This window comes from Macrotis lagotis, chromosome 5 (genome assembly GCF_037893015.1).
Source record: "Macrotis lagotis isolate mMagLag1 chromosome 5, bilby.v1.9.chrom.fasta, whole genome shotgun sequence".
Classification (NCBI taxonomy): Eukaryota; Metazoa; Chordata; class Mammalia; order Peramelemorphia; family Peramelidae; genus Macrotis; species Macrotis lagotis.
In genome coordinates, this window is record NC_133662.1 from 260,854,018 (window position 1) to 260,873,582 (window position 19,565).

General features: G+C 50.4%; 1 protein-coding gene and 2 long non-coding RNA genes across 4 annotated transcripts in view; 2 read left to right on the plus strand and 1 right to left on the minus strand.

Moving 5' to 3' along the window:
• Positions 1 to 125: 125 nt before the first annotated feature.
• On the minus strand, positions 126 to 9,418 carry EIF2B5 (eukaryotic translation initiation factor 2B subunit epsilon). Its single transcript, XM_074189626.1, has 16 exons — positions 9,150 to 9,418; positions 8,168 to 8,292; positions 6,038 to 6,223; positions 5,771 to 5,948; positions 5,581 to 5,661; positions 5,282 to 5,359; positions 4,862 to 5,174; positions 3,851 to 3,996; positions 3,617 to 3,755; positions 3,422 to 3,541; positions 3,083 to 3,190; positions 1,653 to 1,743; positions 962 to 1,085; positions 665 to 790; positions 418 to 528; positions 126 to 232 (listed from the first exon to the last, which is right to left on the minus strand). The coding sequence occupies exons 1-16, from the start codon at positions 9,318 to 9,320 to the stop codon at positions 170 to 172; spliced, it is 2,160 nt and encodes a 719-aa protein (XP_074045727.1). The 5' UTR covers positions 9,321 to 9,418; the 3' UTR covers positions 126 to 169.
• LOC141489034 (uncharacterized) lies at positions 3,249 to 8,697 on the plus strand. Its single transcript, XR_012468883.1, has 3 exons — positions 3,249 to 4,033; positions 4,383 to 6,298; positions 7,154 to 8,697. It is a non-coding gene; the product is annotated as an uncharacterized LOC141489034 (long non-coding RNA).
• A 241-nt stretch (positions 9,419 to 9,659) lies between the features above and the next one.
• The window catches only part of LOC141489036 (uncharacterized), a 92,024-nt gene continuing 82,118 nt past the window's right edge, over positions 9,660 to 19,565 (plus strand). For both annotated transcript variants that reach the window (XR_012468885.1, XR_012468884.1), the window contains exon 1: positions 9,660 to 9,878. This is a non-coding gene — a long non-coding RNA (uncharacterized LOC141489036). The remainder of the gene's footprint in view (positions 9,879 to 19,565) is intronic.

Here is a 19,565-nt window from a genome sequence, read left to right on the forward strand (position 1 = left end):
GGGCGCGGGGGGGGCCGCGGCGCGGGGGGGCACGGCGCGGGGGGGGGAGCACGGCACAGGGGCTCCAGGGGCCGCAGCCACGTTTATTTGGGTCCCCGATCCCGCCCCCCCGCGCGTCCCCCCGGACGCCGCCGCCCCCCGAGTCCCGGCCCGGGGGTGGCCCCGAGCCTCAGTCCGGTCCGTCCGAGGACTCCTCTTCGGCCTCCTTGAGCCACCGGATGAAGTTCTGCAGCTGCGGAGAGCAGAGCCGGGCTCAGGGGGGCCCCGGCCCCGGCCCCCGGGCCCCGTCCCCCGGCCCTGTCCCCCGGCCCCGGCCCCGTCCCTGCCCCCGGCCCCGTCCCCCGGCCCCGGCCCCGTCCCTGTCCCGTCCCCCGGGCCCCGTCCCCGGCCCCCGGCCCCGGCCCCCGGCCCGCTCACCCGCTGGTCCTTCCGCAGCCGCCGGCCCCCGTCCGACACGTCCCTCCGGTGGAACCACTGCAGGATGGTCTCCTCGGCCAGGATGTCCAGCTCGTAGAAGGCCATGAGCACCTGCCGGGCGGAGCGAGCTCAGCCCCCCGCCCCCCGCCCGGGCACCCCGGGGGCAGCAGCGCCCTCCGGGCCCCCCCAGAAGCCTCCCTACAGCGGGTGCCCACACGGGCACCCAGGGAACGGGGGCCCGGCCCACCTTGGCGAGGGAGGTGACCAGGCCCTCGTGCTCCAGGAAGAAGTCCTCGATGGCCGCCAGGGTCTGCAGGTGGTCCCCCGTGCGCTTGATGTAGTTCTTGAAGACGGGGCTCCAGGCCCGGAGCAGCTGGGGAGGGGGCGGCCGGGTGAGGGGGGCCGCCCCACCCCCGGCGGTCCCCTCCCGAGGCTTCGGCTTCTCCCTCCTCCCCACCGGAGCCCCCGTCCAAGCCGGCCCCCAACCTCCCTCCCCGCAGTCCAGGCCCGGGCGGGGGGCGCCCGGGCGGGGGGCTCTGCTCACAGGCAGCAGGAGGCCGCAGTAGCAGCTGGGGTCCGGCTGGGAGTTGAGCTGCTCCAGGGGGAACTCCAGGATCACGTGGCTGAGCACCTGCATCACCTCCTTGAGGCTGATGTTGTAAGCGTACCTGGGGGAGAGCCAGGGCCCTGCTGCCTCTGGGGGGCTGCGGGGCCGCTCTGGCCCTCGGCTCCCTGTCTGGCTCCAGAGCTTCTCTGGGCCCTTGGTTCCGGGCGGCTAGGAGCCCACACCTGGCAGGTGACCTCCCCGTATCTCTTCCTCGGCCAGGCTGTCCTCTCCCAGGCCTGCTGGACCTTCTGGCCTCGAGGCCTTCCAGCTCCAGGCCCCAGACCCTCTGAGCCCCTCAAAGGAGTTTTCTAGTTTGTTTTTTGGTAAAACGGGGGAGGGGGTACGTACCAGAGAAGCTTAATAAAGACTTGAACTAAGCTTTTGTGATGCTTTGCCGAGGAGGCACACAGGGTGCCCGGGGCTGACATGGCTTCTAGAGGCCCCCAAGTCCCCCCAATCTAGAACCCTCTGCCCCCAGCTCAGACTCGACTTCCTTCCCAGGGGACGATCTCCCTCTTCCCCTGCCAGGTAGCAGCTGCCCCCTGCCAGGCTTGGGCCACTGAGCCTCCCTGCCCACTGCCCCCAGGAGCCCCGGGGACTCTCGTGCCTGGCCCCCAGCTCTTCTTACTTCAGGGAGTTGATTTCCAGGACCAGGTTGTCACAGGAGATGTTCTCCTCTTGGCCCCGCTGCAGTGTCCCCAGCACTTCATTCTGAAACACTGAAGCCAGAGGCGAGCTCTGAGCCACAGCCCAGGTGCTTCCCTTTCCAGGCCCCACTTCTAAGAGTCCGAAGTGCTGGGCAGGACGGGGAAAGAACCTACGGAACCCCTCTCCCAGGGGAGAACCTGGCCACCAAGCCTTCCCTGAGAAGAAAGGAGGGCAGAGGGCAGTGAGGCTCTCCTGGGGACGCTGCACCTGGGTCCAGAGTTGCTGGTCACTGAGGTGAATGAGACTGCCAAGGGGGAGCCCTCGGGGAAGAGTGGGGGGAGATGTTGAGGATTCTGGGAATCCGACAGGTCTTCAGGAAGTTCAACAGGTCAAGGAAGAAGACAAGGGTGGGAAGGGCCCTGGGAGGGAGGAGACCAAAGGGGGCCCCAGGGGAGAGTACAGGGAGGGACAGGGAAGCCACCCCTGAAGCAGAAGGCTGGAGAGGCATGTGGGCCACATCACTCAGGAGCAGAAGGGTTGGAGGGAGGGAGAGAAGGTGGAGGGATGCTGCTGCAGCAGTGAGGCTGACAGACCCCACTGAGGCAGAAGAGGGAGGAAGCGGGTGCATTGGGGTTTTCTCTGCTCTCAGGAGCCCTAGAGGGAGAATGGAGAGTTCTAAATCCTAATGAAGGGGGAATTTGGGGCAGGGGCCATTGAAGGTAGAGGGGGACCACGAGGTTGGAGAGGTGAGGACAGAAGCTACAGCCAGAGAGGGGCGCTTCCAAGTCACCCATCTCGGAGCGAGTGGGTCACCACATGAGGCGGGGCTGGGAGGCCAGAGCCCAGACCTCAGCAACAGAAGTGACTGTAGAGCTTTTCTCCTATGGACGATGCAGGGACAGCAACAAGAGGGAGCTGGGAAAGCCCATGCTCTCAAGGAAAGGTGGCGGGGAGGGAGAGAAGGGCAACACCAGGGCCGTCCTAGAGAAGACGAGTGTGGATGTGGCGGTGAGGGGCATTCCTCCTGCTAGGGAGGGGCTCCAAGGGTTGTGGGGAAGGAACCTTTACAAGCCAGGCTGAAAGTTCTAGAACAAGGACAAGTCCAGTTGATGCCATGGGAGGGATTCTATACAGTGCCATGGGGAATGGCCTAGCAAAAGCACAGACAATATAGCAGAAGGGTAAGGGTGGCAGTGGCAGCTTGTGTACAATCGTGCAGAATGGGGCAGGGCCCAGGTACAGGAGAGAGCATGGTGCGGCTCGCTCTGCTGCCCATCTTGTACCCTGGTGTTGGAGGGCAGGGCCTCCACCCTAGACCAGAGGGCTTCACCCATCAGCCCCTGTGCTGGGCACTCCCCTTGGCTCAGGGGGGCTGCTGACTGACCCCTTCTCACACCCCCTGCTCTTCACCTTTGATGTCGTCCAGCTGAGGGGAGCCTGCCCGGCTATCCAGCTCCTGGGAGCCCAGGCTCTGCTCACTGTCACTCTCACTTTCTTCGTCCACCTGAACTGTGAGCCCTGGAAATGGGGGAGGGGATGGTAGTGAGAGAATAAAGTCCTGAAGGGGTGGGGGGTGGGCAGTGGGGAGGGACCTGGGCTGTCCAGTGCAGAGGAGAGCCTCTGGAATAGCCAAGGCCCATGTGAGGCCTCTACCTGTGGGCCTCAGGTGACACTTGGACTGGGCTCATACTTCATGACTTGCTGGGAGGCCAGGTGCCCATACAAATACCCCTGAAGGTGGGGCCTCACCCCATAAACTCTGCCGCAGCTCCTCCTCCTCATCATCCTCCTCCTCCTCCATGAGGTTTGCTCCCTCAGCTCTCCAGAGGTAACCCTGGCCCGCAGAGCCCACGTCAGCTGGGTTGTAACCTGAAAAAGGCCTGCCCATCAGTGGGGACATGGGGCCTCATCCCGCCAGTCTAGGGCTGAGGAGCTGTTGCCCACCTCTTGACTTCACTCTCTCTTTTCTGTCTGCTCCAGAGTCATCACTGAACTGGCCGTCATCCTCATCCTCATCCTCATCAGGAGGGTGCAGGGAGATGACCGAGCCCTCAGGTAGCTCGAGGTCTGGGCCCACCACCACCTGGCCAGAAGGGGGGGTCAGGTTCAAGCTTTTGGGCCAAGAGTCGGGGGGGGTGGGGGTGGGAACGCCCCCACTGCCATGAAGTAGGGCCTCACCTGGGAAGTAAGGACACAGCGTGGCTTCAGAGTAACCCGATCTTTGACCTCAGAATGATCACACAGGAGAGACTGATGGATCTGGGCCCCACTGGCCACCCGAACACCTTGCCACAAGTAGGCCCGGTCCAGGATGACATTGTCACCTAGCTCAGAAGTGGAAGGGCTTCTTGTCATACAAAGGTGAGACCAGAATTCCTCGGCACAGGAGGCAGGGCAGGCTGGGAGCCAAACGGTGCCCACCTGGCCCTCCTCACCCTTCCAAGCCATTCCAGCTGCAGGGAGCCACCTGGCTCTCCCCTCACTCCCCATGTTCCCGGCCCTCCCCAATCCTGGTCCTAGCAGAGAAGAGGGATTCAAGTTTTTAAACAGACAGGTCGCCTCTGAGACAATCTCCCCAAGTATAAACATTGGACTAACCCTGGGCAGAAGCCTAGGAAAGCTAAGCTATAGAAGAGCCAAGGTCAGCCAAGTCTACACTGCCTGCCTGTGTGTGGAGGCTTCTGCTCATGCTGTCCTCAATGCCCCTCAGGACAGAGGAAGAGACACGGAGGCTCCCAAAGGTTCTTCCAGTGGAGAGCTAGTTCGACCAGGTCAGCCCACCAAGCTGGAGGGCCTGGCAGGTGGACTGAGCCACTGACAGACTCTCCTTGCCACCTGATGACCCCAAGCGCAAAGGAATTTGTGAGCTGGAAGGAACCCTTGAGAGGCCCCACAAAAAAAAAAAAGCAGCCCATCCCCGGTCTTTCAAGGCCAGCAGGAGCTAAAGGAATGCCTACAAGGACGTCATCCGAAAGTCGCCAATTAGATGACTGTGCTTGTAAGGGCCAGTGACATCACCACTCAGAGCATGCCGCGCACCTTAAGATCTGGCCCCAAATTGGTAATTGCTCTAAACTAATGATGGTGAGAACATGAGTCCCAGGAAGTCTGGAGGTCACACCACCTAGGCTTAATAGGCTACGGCAGCGAAGACTCTCCTGGCCCTTCCCTGGGAGGGGCCACGCTCACCGATGTGGCAGCCGGGACCGATGACGCTGTTCCTGATGGAGCAGTTGCTGCCAATGACGGTGCCAGCGCCCAGGAGCACGTTCTCCTCCAGGACACTGCCGTGGCCCAGGCTCACCTCCGGCCCCCGGTAGATGTTATGTCGGGAGTGGGTACAGCTCTGGGCCGGGCTGTCGGTGAAGTTCATCTCTGGGGTGAGGGGGTAGACCCAGCGGCGAACAATGTCGGCACACACGGCCTCATACATGTGCAGATTGGACACACGGGCTCCATACTCCCGCGTTGTGACATGCATGTGAATGTGGTTTCCCAGGACCTAGGTGATCAGGCAGGCATGAAGCCAGCATCAGAAAGTGTCCACCCCAGAGGCCCCTAGCCCCCCATTCTCTAGTGGCCCCAGGTAGGAGCCTTTTCCACCTTTACCTCCTCATTCACCAACAGGCCTCGAACAAAATCATCTCGGGTTTGATAGTCAAAGTTGTCTGTGAAGAGTTCGGCCACCTATGGAGGAGGAGGAGGGCTGGGAGGAGGCCTGCTTACTGACCTCAGCTGGTGGTCCAGGAGTGGCCTGCAGCTGCCCTCAGCCACCACCCCACTGGACAAGGGGGAGGGGAAGGCCATGGGCTGCTAAGGGCCTTGAGTTTGGTGGGTGGTGGTAGCAGAAATAGGACAGAGAAGCCGCCCAGGGGGCTTCCTCTAAAGCATGAACAGAGTGGGCTCACCTGAGGGGAACAGATGCTGATGTGACAGTCCAACAGGTCATACCGAATATCCACTCCTTCCCCACTGCCCTGGAACAGGCTCTGTGGGGGCAAGCAGCAGGGAAGGGTCTCATGCCTGGCCCCTCCAGCCACAGTCGTCCCACCCGACCTCGCCCCCTTCCTACTCCAGGGGTCCGAGATGGCCACACACCAAGGGGAAAGAGAAGCGCCGGAGTCCGTGAGTCTTCTGGTAGTGGAGAACTCGATGAGTGGCACTATCCATGGCCACCACAATATCGTCCTCAGGGCACCGGGTAGGGTGGCTGGGGGAGGATTCCTTGAAGATCATTGTCATCACAGACACATTTTTCTCCCGTTTCCTCCGTGATCTGCAGAAGGGGAGAGGGAGAGTACTGCAGACATGCAGACCCAGGCCTTGCCCACAGGGAGGTCCTTCTCACCCAGTCCCCACTCACACCTGTGCTCCTCTAGGGCGTGGGTGATGTTAATGTTCGAGACGACATCGCCATAGACAAGCAGGAAGTCAGAGCGCACCAAGGCCTTAGCATCCACATCGCGGAGCACGTCTCCCAGGGAACGGTACATCTCTGAGGTCACGATGCGAACCACATTGGGGGAAGTTGGGAGGCACCACTTGGATTTCCTAGAGAGAAGAGAAGGGAAGAGATGAGATCGGATACAAAGACAACATACATCTCTGTGATCCACTTCATCCTAGGCAAGGACGATTCAATTCCACATTTATTTACTGACTGTTTATACAGAGAAGCAGCCCAGTCAAGACCCTACCCAAGAGAACCCAGAGCCTAGTGGGGGCAGGAAGGATGGGGAATTACAAAGGCATACAAACAAATAAGCCTGGGAGAATGAAATGAAGACAGAAGAGAAGTTCAAAATAAGCTACGAAAATGTGAGGAGGGATCAATTAGGGCTGAGCATGAAAGACACAGCACTTGGGTGAGCCCAAGAGGGAAGGAAGGATTTCAACTAGGCCACGTCAAAGGAGGATATTTCAAGCATGAACAGAGACCTGGGCAAATGGATGGAGGTGGGAAGGGTCAGACAGAGAGAAACCCAGAAGCAGAGTCTGGTTGGAGAAAAGATTGAAGGAGAAGGAGGAGTGGGAAAGAAAGCTTGGTTGTGAAGGGCCTTCAAGGCCAGGCAGAGGAGGCTGAATGGTGCTTTTTAAATAGTGCCAGACCGGTGACATGACTGGGGGAGACCAGCAAGGAGCCTGGGACAGTAGTAGGGGAGACAGGATGGATCTCCAGGCAGAGAAGGGGCAGGAGAGGAGACCAACAGAGAGGCGTTGGCTGGATGACAGGGGGTGAAGCTGGCACTGGTCAAATGCAGGCTCCTGAATGTGGCAGATGTGGCAGCAAAGTTGCATGTCTTTTGCCCTACTGTAAAAACCTTCAATGACATAAAGTAGCAGATGGTTCAGTCGTCCGATGGGCACAAGACACACTGGGAGGAGGGAGAGTGGCTCTCATGGTGGAGGCCAGAGACTGACTCTCCAGAGAGCCTGACTGGCTAAAATGCTGGAATATGTTGAATAATTCAAACTGAACAGGGACAAAACCAGGCCTATCCAAGAAGTGTGGCAAAGCACAGGGACCCTCAGACTGTAAGAAGGTGAGTCATCCTGGGCCCTGGGGGATGAGAAGCTGAAGAGCATTGGGGAGGGCAGCCAGGATGGCAAGGGGGGTAAGGATCACTGGGCATGGTTCACCAGGAGAAGCCCTGGGGGAGGCTGGCACATGAAAAAAGGAGACAACTGGATTTGCATCAGAGCCCTACTACTTGTCATCCTGGGCAAGTCACTGAGTATCTTTTGGCCTCATTTCCTGCTCTAAAATGTAGGGGCTCCAAATCAAAGAAGACTGGCAAGTTTTCAGCCAGCCTTCTTGATGGTTTTTCCTGGTTCCCACCCACTTGGCGGAGCATCCCCAACTTCAAAGAATTCTGCAGACTCTAATTATGACTTCCAACTTCTTGGGTGTCCCCAACCTTCTTTTATGGGTTGAACAGAGAGCAACTCTCCCATCTTGCCCTGCATGTCATGGCCCCTGAGACCATAGGGCATGAGAAGGTGCTAAGAGCAAGATCTTGAGGCCTACTCTAGGGGTAGCATGGGGTGCAGTGGGGAATGTGTGAGAGACTGGATTTTAAATCCCATCTCTAAGATTAGTTGTATGACTATGAAGGCCTGGGCTTCTCTGAAGCTCAGTCTCTTCATCTGTTAAATGGGGATCCCAGCACCATAGGACTCAATGTCACAGGGTGCTACATATATATCTACATAGCTACTGTCTTCTCCTTTCCCTGTGCTTCTAAGCATCAGGGACCTGCCCTCTCCCAAAGGCAAGAGAAAGGCAAGGAGGTGGCCATTGGCAGGCCAGACACAACAACAGCCTCTGGCACACTAGCCCTGGGCAAGGGAGCGAGGAGGGGCCACCGGGTCCCTGCTCTCCCAACAGCACCAGGTATCTTAAGAGGTCTGAAATGGGTCGCCCTTCCCCTACAAGCTGCTATGGGAAGGAAGGCCAGGAAATGGTGACAGGACGGAGAAGGGCCGGGACCTTACTGTAGGTGCTCCTTGATCTGAGGGGCCTTCCAGCAGCAGAAGACAAACGTTTCCTGCACCCCCGTGGCGGTCAGAAACTCCAACGTGTAGTCGATCAGGGCCACATTGGCCAAAGGCAGGAGGGCCTGGGGAGAGGAGAAGAGAGCCTTAGTGGGTGGACAGCGGGCTGTTGCCAGCCTTCCTCTCCTTGGCTTTCTTTCCCTAAAGCAGCCGGCCCCCCAAAAAAGGCTCCGAGGCCCCTAACTTCCCATGGCGAGCCCCAGGCCAGAACACAGCATTGAAGCACAGCGATCCTCTCCGTTCCTTGGCCACGAAGGGCCTGTCCTGCAGCCCTGCCGCCCCAAATTAAGCAAATCGTCCTTCAGTGAGCCCGCCTGGCCAGAGGACCAGCCCCAGGTCCGGCCACCTCAGGGCAGCGGGGCAGGGGAGGCGCCCTTTCTGGCTCTGCTTCCAGGACCTCTCAGACAAAAGCAAGCCTCCTTCCTGGTCCCCGACCGCCGGAACGGCCCCCCGGGTCCTGCCTGGCCTCTGCCGGGTGACTCCTGGGTGGCCGGGCAGAAAGCCGGGGGGCTCCCTTCCCAAGGACGGCTGCGTCCATGTGAAAACGTCGTGGAGCCGGGCAGTCCCGAACCTGACTCGCCCCCCGAGGGGCACCGCAGTGTGCCCGCACCGCGCTGCGCCCCTGGCATCCTCCACCCACAGGCCCAGCAGACGCTGCTAAGGTGAGCCTGGGGCGGGGGCAGGGCCCCTCGTTCCTGCGGGGGTGAAGGGCTCCGGCCCGTGGCCCACCCGTGGGGCAGAAGGACCCAGGGGGTCGGTTCCGTCCCCTCCTCGTCTTGTACCTTTAGGGTCACCCGGCCCGGGGCCCTGGGGCCCCGCTCTGAACTGACCGTCGCCCCAAAGCCCCGAGACACGGGGCGCCCCGAGGAGCCCCGGCCCACACGGGGGGTCCCGCCCCCGGCTCTGGCCCCCGCCGGCTCACCCGGGGCCGGTCCTTGGAGATGGGGAAGAAGCGGCGGTTGAAGCTGTCGGCCACCAGCACGGCCTGCAGGGGCGGCGGCGCCTCCTCCTCGGCCGCCGGCCCCCGGCCCCCGCCGCCGCCGCCGCCGCCGCCCCGCTTGCCGCCCCGGGAGGCCGCCGCCGGAGCCGCCATCTTCGCCCGCCGGTGCCGCTTCCGCGAGGCCGGCCGCCTCCACCGCGGCCCGAGAGGGACAAAAAGGAGCCGCGCCGGGGAGCGCGAAGCGTCGGCGCGGCCGGAGCGCGCGTGCCGGGGAGCGCGCCTGCCGGGGAGCGCGCCTGGGGAGGCGGGGCGGCGGCGCGGGCGGAGACGCGCATGCGCGGGCTGGCCGAGCCCGCCGCTCGCCGCCCCCGGACCGGGCGGGGCCCGCGGGGGAGGCCGCCGCGCGCGTGCGCGCCGCCGGCCGCCCACGTGGCCTCGGGGCATGGGCGCCGAGTAGCCCTCTGGGAGTTGTAGTTCTCTGGCGCTCACGGGGTGAGTTAGGTCTTCAGCCACGCGCACAGGATCCTAGGCATTGTGGGAAACACCGAGACTGAGGACTTTGCGCCGCTCGGCTTCACCGGACGTCGAAGGACCCGCAACGACTCGTCCGCCCCTGCCCCTCTCCGCGCTCTCCTCCTCCTCCTCCTCCTCCTCTTCCTCCTCCCGTCCTCCTCCTCCTCCTCCTTCCCCATATGCCACAGTGACCTTACAGTAAGTACTTCCCCACTGCACCCCTATAAGGTTGGTGTTATCCCCGTTTTACAGGGAAGGAAGTTGAGGCCCAGGGATCATAAATTTAGAGCTGCAAGCGTTATTAATCAGAAGTTACCTCTTCTTTTTTAACTGACATGGCACCAGTGCCACCCCTACCCCATCCCCCTACCATCCTTGTCACAAGGTGGGCAAAGGTCCAGAGGATCTTCCAGAATTTTCCACATAGTACTAAACCAGCCCCTTTCGGTGCCAAGTTGTCACAAGTAGCCAAGGAGTTCACCACCATCTTGGAGACGCCCAAATGTTGAGCTACAGGTATGACTGGAAGCAAGGAGGACAACTTCATGCATGTTCCACAAGGTGCCTTCATGACGCATTTAATGAAACTCTCCAGCGTGGTTGTCAGGATCCATCATAGAGACGCATAGAAGCTGGTGTCCCCTGAGGAAGGTTCAGGATGAGAGAATCCCAGTAGATTTAGGTCTAGATCTAGGGATTTTGCCAGAAGGTAGAACGTGGAAAGGAAAGATGGAAGCTGAGCCAAACAGGAATTGTTTGGAGAAGATACCGGGCATTTCTATGCTACTCTGGATAGAGAGTTAGAACCAGAGTAAGTCAATAAGCATTTATTAATCACCTACTATGTGCCAATCGGTCCCTTTTGTCCCTGGAAGCCCTGTTAATGAGGGTAGAAAGATGAACTCCCTCCCCAGACCTCCATTTAAGAAGGGCACCCACGCCAGTCTTTTCTTCATTTCCCATCTGGTGGCTCTTATTTGTAGTTCTCCATCACTCTACCTCACCAGATGCCTCCTCCTTTCCCCCTTTCAGTTTACTTTTGTGTGTTCTCTTAAGATCTTTGAAAGAAGGGACAGCTAGGTGGCACAGTGGATAAAGCACCAGCCCTGGCGTCAGGAGTACCCGGGTTCAGATCCGGTCTCAGACACTTCATAATTACCTAGTCTTGTGGTCCTGGGCAAGCCACTTAACCCCATTGCCTTGCAAAAACCTAAAAAAAAAAAAAAAAAAGATCGTTTAAAGATAGTGTTCCTTTTTTTTTTTTGTATTTATATTCACAATTCTTGGAATATGATAGACTCTTAGTAAATGTTTATTGATAGACTGAGCACTGGATGCTCTTCTAAGCCCTAGGGATACAATGAAAGGAAAAAGATAGTTGTTGCTCTTAATTAGCTCAGTCTAATGGGGAGAACTGGGGTCATCGATTGGCATAGCAAATGTTCTAATAAGCTGAATATGTTACTGCCTATACAGACTCTGCAGGAAAGAAACAAGCATTTATTAAATGCCTACTGTGTACCAAGCATGGCATAAAACACTTTACAGTAAATATCTCATTTGAGCCTAGGAGGTAGCTGCTCTTACTATCCCCATTTTACAATCGAAGAACCTTTGGCAAGTCACACAACTGCTAAGTATCTGAGAGTGGATTGAAAGGTCTTCCTGAACTTGAGAAGACTTCTGTTGCCTCATTATTCTGTTGCCTATCCATGAACAACTGACATATTCCCAATTGTTTAGATCTGAATTTATTTGTGTGAAAAGTGTTTTGTAATTGTATTCATATAGCTCCTGGGTTTGTCTTGGGAGGTAGACTCCTAAGTATTTTATATTGTTTACTGTTATTTTAAATGGAATCTTTCCTTATATTCTAAATCTTTGTTGGAAATAACTAGAAATGCTGATGATTTATATGGGTTTATTTTATATCTTGCAACTTTACTTTAATTATTTTAACTAGTTTTTTAGTTGATTCTCTAGGATTCTCCAAGTATACCATGATATTATTTGTAAAGAGTGATAGTTTTGTTTACTCCTTGCTTATTCTAATTCCTTCAATTTCTTTTTCTTCTCTAATTGCTAAAACTAAAATTTCTAGTACAATTTTAAATAATGGTGGTAATCCTTGCTTCACCAATCTTATTGGGAAGACTTCTAGCTTATTTTCATTACATATAATACTTGCTGATGATTTTAGATAGATACTACTCATCATTTTAAGGGAAACTCCCTTTTTTCCTATGCTCTCTAGTGTTTTTTTTTAGGTTGTTTTGGGTTTTTTTTTTTTGCAAGGCAATGGGGTTAAGTGGCTTGTCCAAGGCCACAGGACTAGGTAATTATGAAGTGTCCGAGGTCAAATTTGAACTCGGGTACTCCTGACTCCAGGGCGGGTCCTCTATCCACTGTACCACCTAGCCGCCCCCCTCTCTAGTGTTTTTAATAGGAGTAAATGTTGAATTTTGTCAAGAGCTTTTTCAGCATCTATTGAGTTAATCATCTGATTTCTGTTAGTTTTATTATTGTTATGATCAATTATGCTGATAGTTTTCCTAATTTTGAACTAACCCTGCATTCCTGGCATAAATTCCCCTGGACATAATATATGACCCTTGTAATATAGTTCTGTCATCTCCCAGTTATTGCTTTCTTTAAATTATTTGCATTACTATTCATCAGGGTAATGAATCTATAGTTTTCTTTCTCTAATTTACTCTTCCTGGTTTAGGAGAAGCATCATCTTTGTGTCATAAAAGAAATTTGGAAGGACTACTTTATTTTTCCAAATAGTTTCTATGATATGGGATTAATTATTCTTTACATGTTCAATAGAATTCCCTTGATAACCCATCTGGTCCTGAGGAATTTTTTCTTAGGGAGTTCAGTGATGGCTTCTTCAATTTCTTTTTCTAGTGGGGCTATTTAGATGTTTTATTTCCTTTTTTTTGTTAATCTGGGAAATTTATATTTTGTAAAAGAAATGACCCTAACCAATCATTGAGCTGAATGAGGTCCCCTCACTCCTTACCCAGAGGGAGGTCAAGGACTAGCTTCATCTAGTAAAGGGTTGACCCAGGATCCTTGCCCTTTAGTAGTGGCATATTATTATACACTCCCCTTTGCTCATTAATACAATGACTACATATAAGACTGGACATTGTTGCAATTTGGGGCCTTTCTTACCAGGAGAAATAGTTCTCTCCTGCAGAAAAGTTTATTAATAAACAGTATTTTAATCACTCTGGACTAAGTATTTATAATTATGAGCCATTTATAACATCCATGATACCTTTTAGCAAAATGTAGTTTCTTTCCTTACCTCTTTTAATTAAATCTATTTTTGAGTTTGCTTTGAGATCTTTTTTACTGACTTTTACTTTAGCTGATACATAATAGCTGCTGCTTCGGCCCCTTACTTTCCCTCTGTTTGTATTTCTTTGCTTCAAGTGTGTTTTTTGTAAGCAACATATTGTAGGATTCTGGGTTTTCATCTGTTATCTGCTTCTGTTTTATGAAAGAATTCATCCATTCATGTCACATTTATGATCACTATGTATTTCCTTCTATCCAATTTTTCTCCCTCTTGCCTTTTACTTTTACCTCCTAACCTTGCTTCTACCAACCCCTCCTTCTACCCTCCCTTCTGTCAGTTCCCCACAATACATCTGTTATAAATGACTCCTGAATACTTAGTCCAGAGTAATTAAAATGGTTTTTTATTAAGATATCTTAATGGCACACCTCTCTCTCAAGGTAGGAGAGGGGGGAGGAATCCCAGAAATATTAGGTCTTTTATGCAATTTTAAAGGCTTTTTTCCTGACTCTTTATGCCAGTCATTGGCAGGGGTCACAATCTAATTGATAATTGGTCCCCATACGTTTTTTCCACGTTGCTCATTATAGTAATGAGCAAAAACATCTACCTCCTCAAACATGCTCAAAGGAGAAGGTCAGAGACCCTAGGTTAGACCTTTAGAACTATTTAGGGCAGACTTGGCCTCAGTTTTTGATCAGGTGAGGCTTTTGTCTTGACTCACATATCTGCCCTTAGGCAACAATATAGGCAGACCCCAGTCTTTGTAATGTAAAATAACAATTCTCCCTTCACATTCTTGTGGAACCCAAACACCCCCATATTCCTCACACACCTTTACTTACTCTCTTCCCCTTCTACTTCTCTGTAGGGTAAAATAGATTTCTCTGTTCAGCTATCTTGTATGTTATTCCCTCTTTGGGCCAATTCTAATTAGAGTAATATTCAAGCAATGCTCACAGTCGTCCACTCTCCTATTTTTTCCTCCACTGAAATTGGTCTTTTGCACTTTTATATGAGATATTTTACTCTATTCTACCTCTCCCTTCCTCTGCTCCTAGTATAGTCCTCTTTCTTACCCCTTAATTAACTTTTTATCTCATTCCCTCAAATTCATCTTATATCCATACCCTCTGGCCATATATACTCCTAACTGCACTATTAGTGATATACTTTGTAAGAATTTTATCTATCAAAAAAATAAAAAATAAATAAAAAAAAGAATTTTACCTATCATCTTTCCATGTAGGGATGTAAACAGTTCAACCTTATTGAATTCCTTAACTTTTCTCTTTACTTTTTTTTTTTTACCTTTTTTGGCTCTCTCAGAAGCTTGATATTGAAAATCAAATTTTTCGTTTGACTCTGATCTTGTGAAATTTTAAAAGCCTTCTATTTTGTTTAATGATCATTTTTTTCCTGTAAAGGCTTGTTTCCAACTTACCTATGTAAGCAATTCTTACTTGTGGTCTTAGCTCCTTTGCCTTCTGGAACTTCATGTTCATAACCTCCAGTCCTTCAATGTTGTAGCTGCTAAGTCTTGTATAATCCTGATTGTGGCTCCTGGATATTTGAATTGTTTCTTTCTGATTATTGAATATTTTTTCCTTGATCCAGAGGATTCTGAAACTTGGTTACAAATTTGGTTACAAAACTCCTAGGAGTTTTCATTTCGGAATCTCTTTTCAGAGTTGATTGATGAATTCTTTCAATGTTTGTTTTACCCTTTGGCTCTAGGTTATTTCTACAGTTTTCTTTGATAATTTCTTGAAGTATGATGTCCAGATCCTCCTTTTTTGATAATGGTCTTCATGTAGTCCAATGATTTTTTTTCTCATTTTAACATTTTATTTGTTTTCCGATTATATACAATAGTAATATGTACCTGTCATTTTTTGCAAGGCTCTGAATTATACAATTTTACCCCTTCCCCCCTTCCCTCCCCCGCCCAGGCTGTCTGACAGTCTCTACATTGTTTCCATACCATACATTGATGTAAATTGAATGTTATAAGAGTAAACATAAGAATAAACATAAACCCCTCCCCCCCCAAGAAATGAGAAACCTCAAGGAGAGAGAGAGAGAGAGAGAGAGAGAGAGAGAGAGAATTGTACTTCAGTCTGTGTTCAGATTCCAATGGCTCTGTCTCTGGGGTGAGTTGCTTTCTTTATCATAAGTCCACCAGAGAAGCTGCTTCAATATTTTTCCCTCAGTTGCTATTACTAGCAGAACCTCCACTCTATTTCTCCCCACTCTCATTTATTCTATTCTGTCTCTCCTTTCATCCTGGCCCTCTCCAAAAGTGTGTTGAATCTGAGTACCCTCTCCCTCAATCTTCCCTCTTTTCTGTCACCTATTTCCCCCTTCCCTCCCCCCATTCCCCCTCATCCCGTCCCTTTCCTCCCATCCTTCTCTAGGGCAAGACAGATTTCCTCACCCTATTAAGTGTGTATGTCATTCTGAGCCATTTCCAGTGAGAATGAAGGCTCACTCATTCCCCCTTGCCTTTACCCCCTCTACTCCATTGAAAAAGCTTTTTCTTGACTCTTATGTGAAATCTCTCAGCTTCTTCTTCATCTCCTTTTGACTTCCTCCCAGTACTTTCCCCCCATTGCCTATTGACTCCATCCATTTACCACATCATACCATTATATTCCATTCCTTCCTATGTCTTGTTTTATATATGCTTCTTCTAACTGCTCTTATAAATGAGGAAGTTCATATGAGTTATCAATATCTTCTTCCTGTGCAGGAATACAAACAGTTCAACATCATCAAGTTCCTCATAGTTAGTCCCTCTCTTCCACTCCCTGTAGGATTCCCCAGAGTCCTGTACTTGGAGATCCAACTTTCTGTTCAGCTCTTGTCATCTCAGTAGGAAAGTTTGAAAGTTCCCTGTTTCACTGAAAGTCCATCTTTTCCCCTGAAAGAGGATGTTCAGTTTTGCTGGGTAGTTGATTCTCAGTTGTAAACCAAGATGTTTTGTCTTCCAGAATATCATATTCCAATCCCTATGAACCCTTAATTTATATGCTGCTAGATCCTGTGTAATCCTGACTATGGAGCCTTGGTAGTTGAATTGTTTGTTTCTGGCAGCTTTTAGAATTTTCTCTTTGATCTGGGAGTTTTGGAATTTGGCTATAATATTCCTGGAAGTTTTTCTTTTGGGATCTCTTTCAGGGGGTGACCAGTGAATTCTCTCAATTTCTATTTTACCCTCAGCTTCTAGGCTCTCAGGGCAATTTTGCTGAATTTTTTTCTTTGTTGTTGTTGTTTTTGCAAGGCAGTGGGGTTAAGTGGCTTGCCCAAGGTCACACAGCTAGGTAATTATTAAGTGTCTGAGGCCAGATTTGAACCCAGATACTCCTGACTCCAGGGCCAGTGCTCTATCCACTATGCCACCTAGCTGCCCCCTGAATTATTTCTTGAAAAATGAAGTCTAGGCGCTTCTCCTGGTTGTGGCTTTCAGATAGCCCAATAATTTTTAAATTATTTCTTCTGGATCTGTTTTTGAGGTCAGTAGTTTTTCCAATAAGATATTTCATATTTTCTTCTAATTTTTGGTGTTTTGGGCAGAGTTTTATTTCTTCTTGCTTTCTTGCAAAGTCGTCAGCTTCCTTTAGTTCCATTTTGCATTTGAAGGAGTTATTTTCTTCATAGACCTTTTTCATCTCCTTTTCTAGCTGGCCAATTCTGCTTTTAAGGCATTCTTCTCCTCATTTGCTTTTTGTTTTGCTTTTTCCATTAAATCTAGACTGGTTTTTAACATGTTATTTTCTTCAGTATTTTTTTTTGTATATCTTTCACCAAGCTTTTGATTTGGTTTTCATGATTTTTCTGCATCGCTCTCATTTCTCCTCCAAAATTTTCCTCCACCTCCCTTAATTGCTTTTCAAAGTCTTTTTTGAGTTCATCCATAGTCTGAGCCCATTTTCTGTTTCTCTTGGAGGTTTTGGATACAGAAGCTTCAATTCTGTCATCATCTGAGTATGTGTTTTGATTTCCATGGGACTAAAGTAATTCTCAGATCTATGATCAGATTCTTCTTTTTCTGTTGTTTACTCATTCCCTCAATCCAAGACTAATTTACAGCATTTCCAAGGCTTTGGGGTTGTTTTGTTTTTTTGGGGACACCCTACTGGGACCTTTATTCCTCCAAGGTCTTATGCTCTCTAGCCTGTGCTTTGATATGTAGATGGCCCCTGGACTTTCCTCTGCCCTGTGGCTATAAGGAGGGATCCAGCTTGATTATTTAGTATGGAAGCCCAAACTGCAATATCTGAGTGTAGGCAAACAGCAAAGTCCTACCCCAGGGAGAGCAGAGAAATCTCTGCAGACTTCCCTTACCATCTCTGGGGGTGCAGGCTGCTTTCTCCAGATTCTCACTACAGATTCTATAGCCAGGGATCCTCACTCCACACTCACCCAGGTATAGCAGAATTCTCTCCCCACCCCTTCAAGCTGTTGCCAGTGATCTCTAGGCTGCGCTGGGCTTCACCTTGGCTTTTTTCCCAGTCCCTGGTCCTGGTGAAACACACCTTTCCTGTGGAACTTCTAAGTTATCTTGGACTGGGGAAAATGTATCACTGAGTCTTTCTGTGGGTTCTGCCCCTCTAAATTTTGGCTGTAGCCATCTTTCATTTTTTGGGGTTTGGGGGAATCAGAGTTCTCGCGAAATGCTGCCTTCATGCCGCCATCTTGGCTCTGCCCCCTAGTCCAATGATTTTTAAATTATCTCTCTTGGATCTATTTCACAGGTCAGTTTTTTTTTTCCAATGAGGTAGTGTATATTTTCTTCAATTTTTTCATTCTTTTGATTTTATTTAATTGATTCTTGATGTATCACAGTCATTCATTTCCACTTGCCCAGTTTTCATTTTTAAGGAGTTTTATTTTTCAGTGGGTTTTTGTACCTCCTTTTTCATTTGGTTAATCCTACATTTTAAAGAACTGCCTTCTTTTTCCCAGCTATTGACTCTTTTTCATGATTCTCTTGCATTTCTTTCCTTTCTTTTCCCAACTTTTCTTCTTCCTCTCTATGATTTTTAAGCTCCTTTTTTGAGCTTTTCTGTGAGTTCTTTCTGGGCTTTTTGGGAGGGGGGCTTTGCCAAGGTGTTTTGACATTGTGTCCTCTTCTGAGTTTGTATCTTGATCTTCCCATAAAAACTTTCTGTGGTCAGATTTTTTTTTATTGTTCATCTTTTCCAAACCTTTTTTCCTTACTTTTAAATTTGAGCTCTTCTACCGGGATGGAAGAGGCACTGTCTCAAGCTTCTAGTGCCAGGAACTACTACCAGGAACTGCTGGCAGTTCACCTGGTGTTGTACTGGTACTGACCTGAGACCCATGGGAGATCATTGTACTTCATGCTGTGAAGAGGGAGAAAGGGTGGGGTGATGGATGATGCTACTGGAGGCTGCAGGGTTCTGGTAGCTTACCTGGTATGCTGAGACACATGAGGGTCCTGGTGTTGGCATTTGCCTGCTTACCTTATGCAGACAAACAGACTCAGGCTTACTCCTGGCTTGTTGAGAGAGGGCCTACTGCTGGTTTGCCAGGATACTTCCTGTCCTAGACTACACTCCCATTTTACCTGAGTGAGACAGACCTTTCTTGTCAACCTTCTAAGTTTCTAGAAAATTGTTTTACCCCATCTTTTTTGAAGTTCCAGAATTAATTTTGTGGTGTTATTTTATATTTGTTTGGAAGTAAATATGGAAAAGTTCAGGTGATTTCCTGTGTCTCTGGCATCTTGACTCCAAGAACCATGTTTGAAGGGTCTTGAAGGATGCTATGTCATTAAGAATTTCCTGTATGTGCCAATACTCTCACTTTTTTCCTGTCAGTAAGCTTCAAGACTTGGCTTGCTAAAGAAGAGTGCATGTATACAGAAACATTTATAGCAGTTCTCTTTGAGGTGGCAAAGAATTCAAAATTGAGGGGATGCCCAAAAGTTATGGGATAGCTGAACAAGTTGTGGTTTATGATTATGACAGAATACTCATGTGCAATGCAGAATGACAAAGAGAACGATTTTAGAAAAACCTGGGAAGACTTGTATGAACTGATACAAAGTAAAATGAGCCAGAAGCAGGACAATCTATACTATTGTAATGATGCTCAAATGTGGAAGACTTAGCTACTCTGATAAAGTAATTGTTTTTAGACTTAATCTGCATTATTATTAACGTTTTCTCCATAATTTAAGTCTAGATGATAAACAAAACAATAAATCAAGCCCTGATTTATAGTGTTTGCTGCTTCCCAGGTGTAAGTGCTGCCACGGAAAATTTAACAACCAGCTCCCTTGAACTAGTTTGACATGGGTCCAGCACACCCCAACTTTTACCAGAGTATACATTCATTGAAAGAGAAAGTTAACAGTAAACTAGCAAGACAAATAACAAGAAAAGCTCCCTAGTGTCCCTGTGGGACACCATTTCCCACAGTTGTCCATTCTAATAGTGGTGTCTCAGAAGACCCAACCCCAGCAACTGGTCCTAGGATTGAGTCTCAGCTTCAACACTTCTCTACTTCCCAAATGCCTGTTCATTGAACCTACTACTGCCACC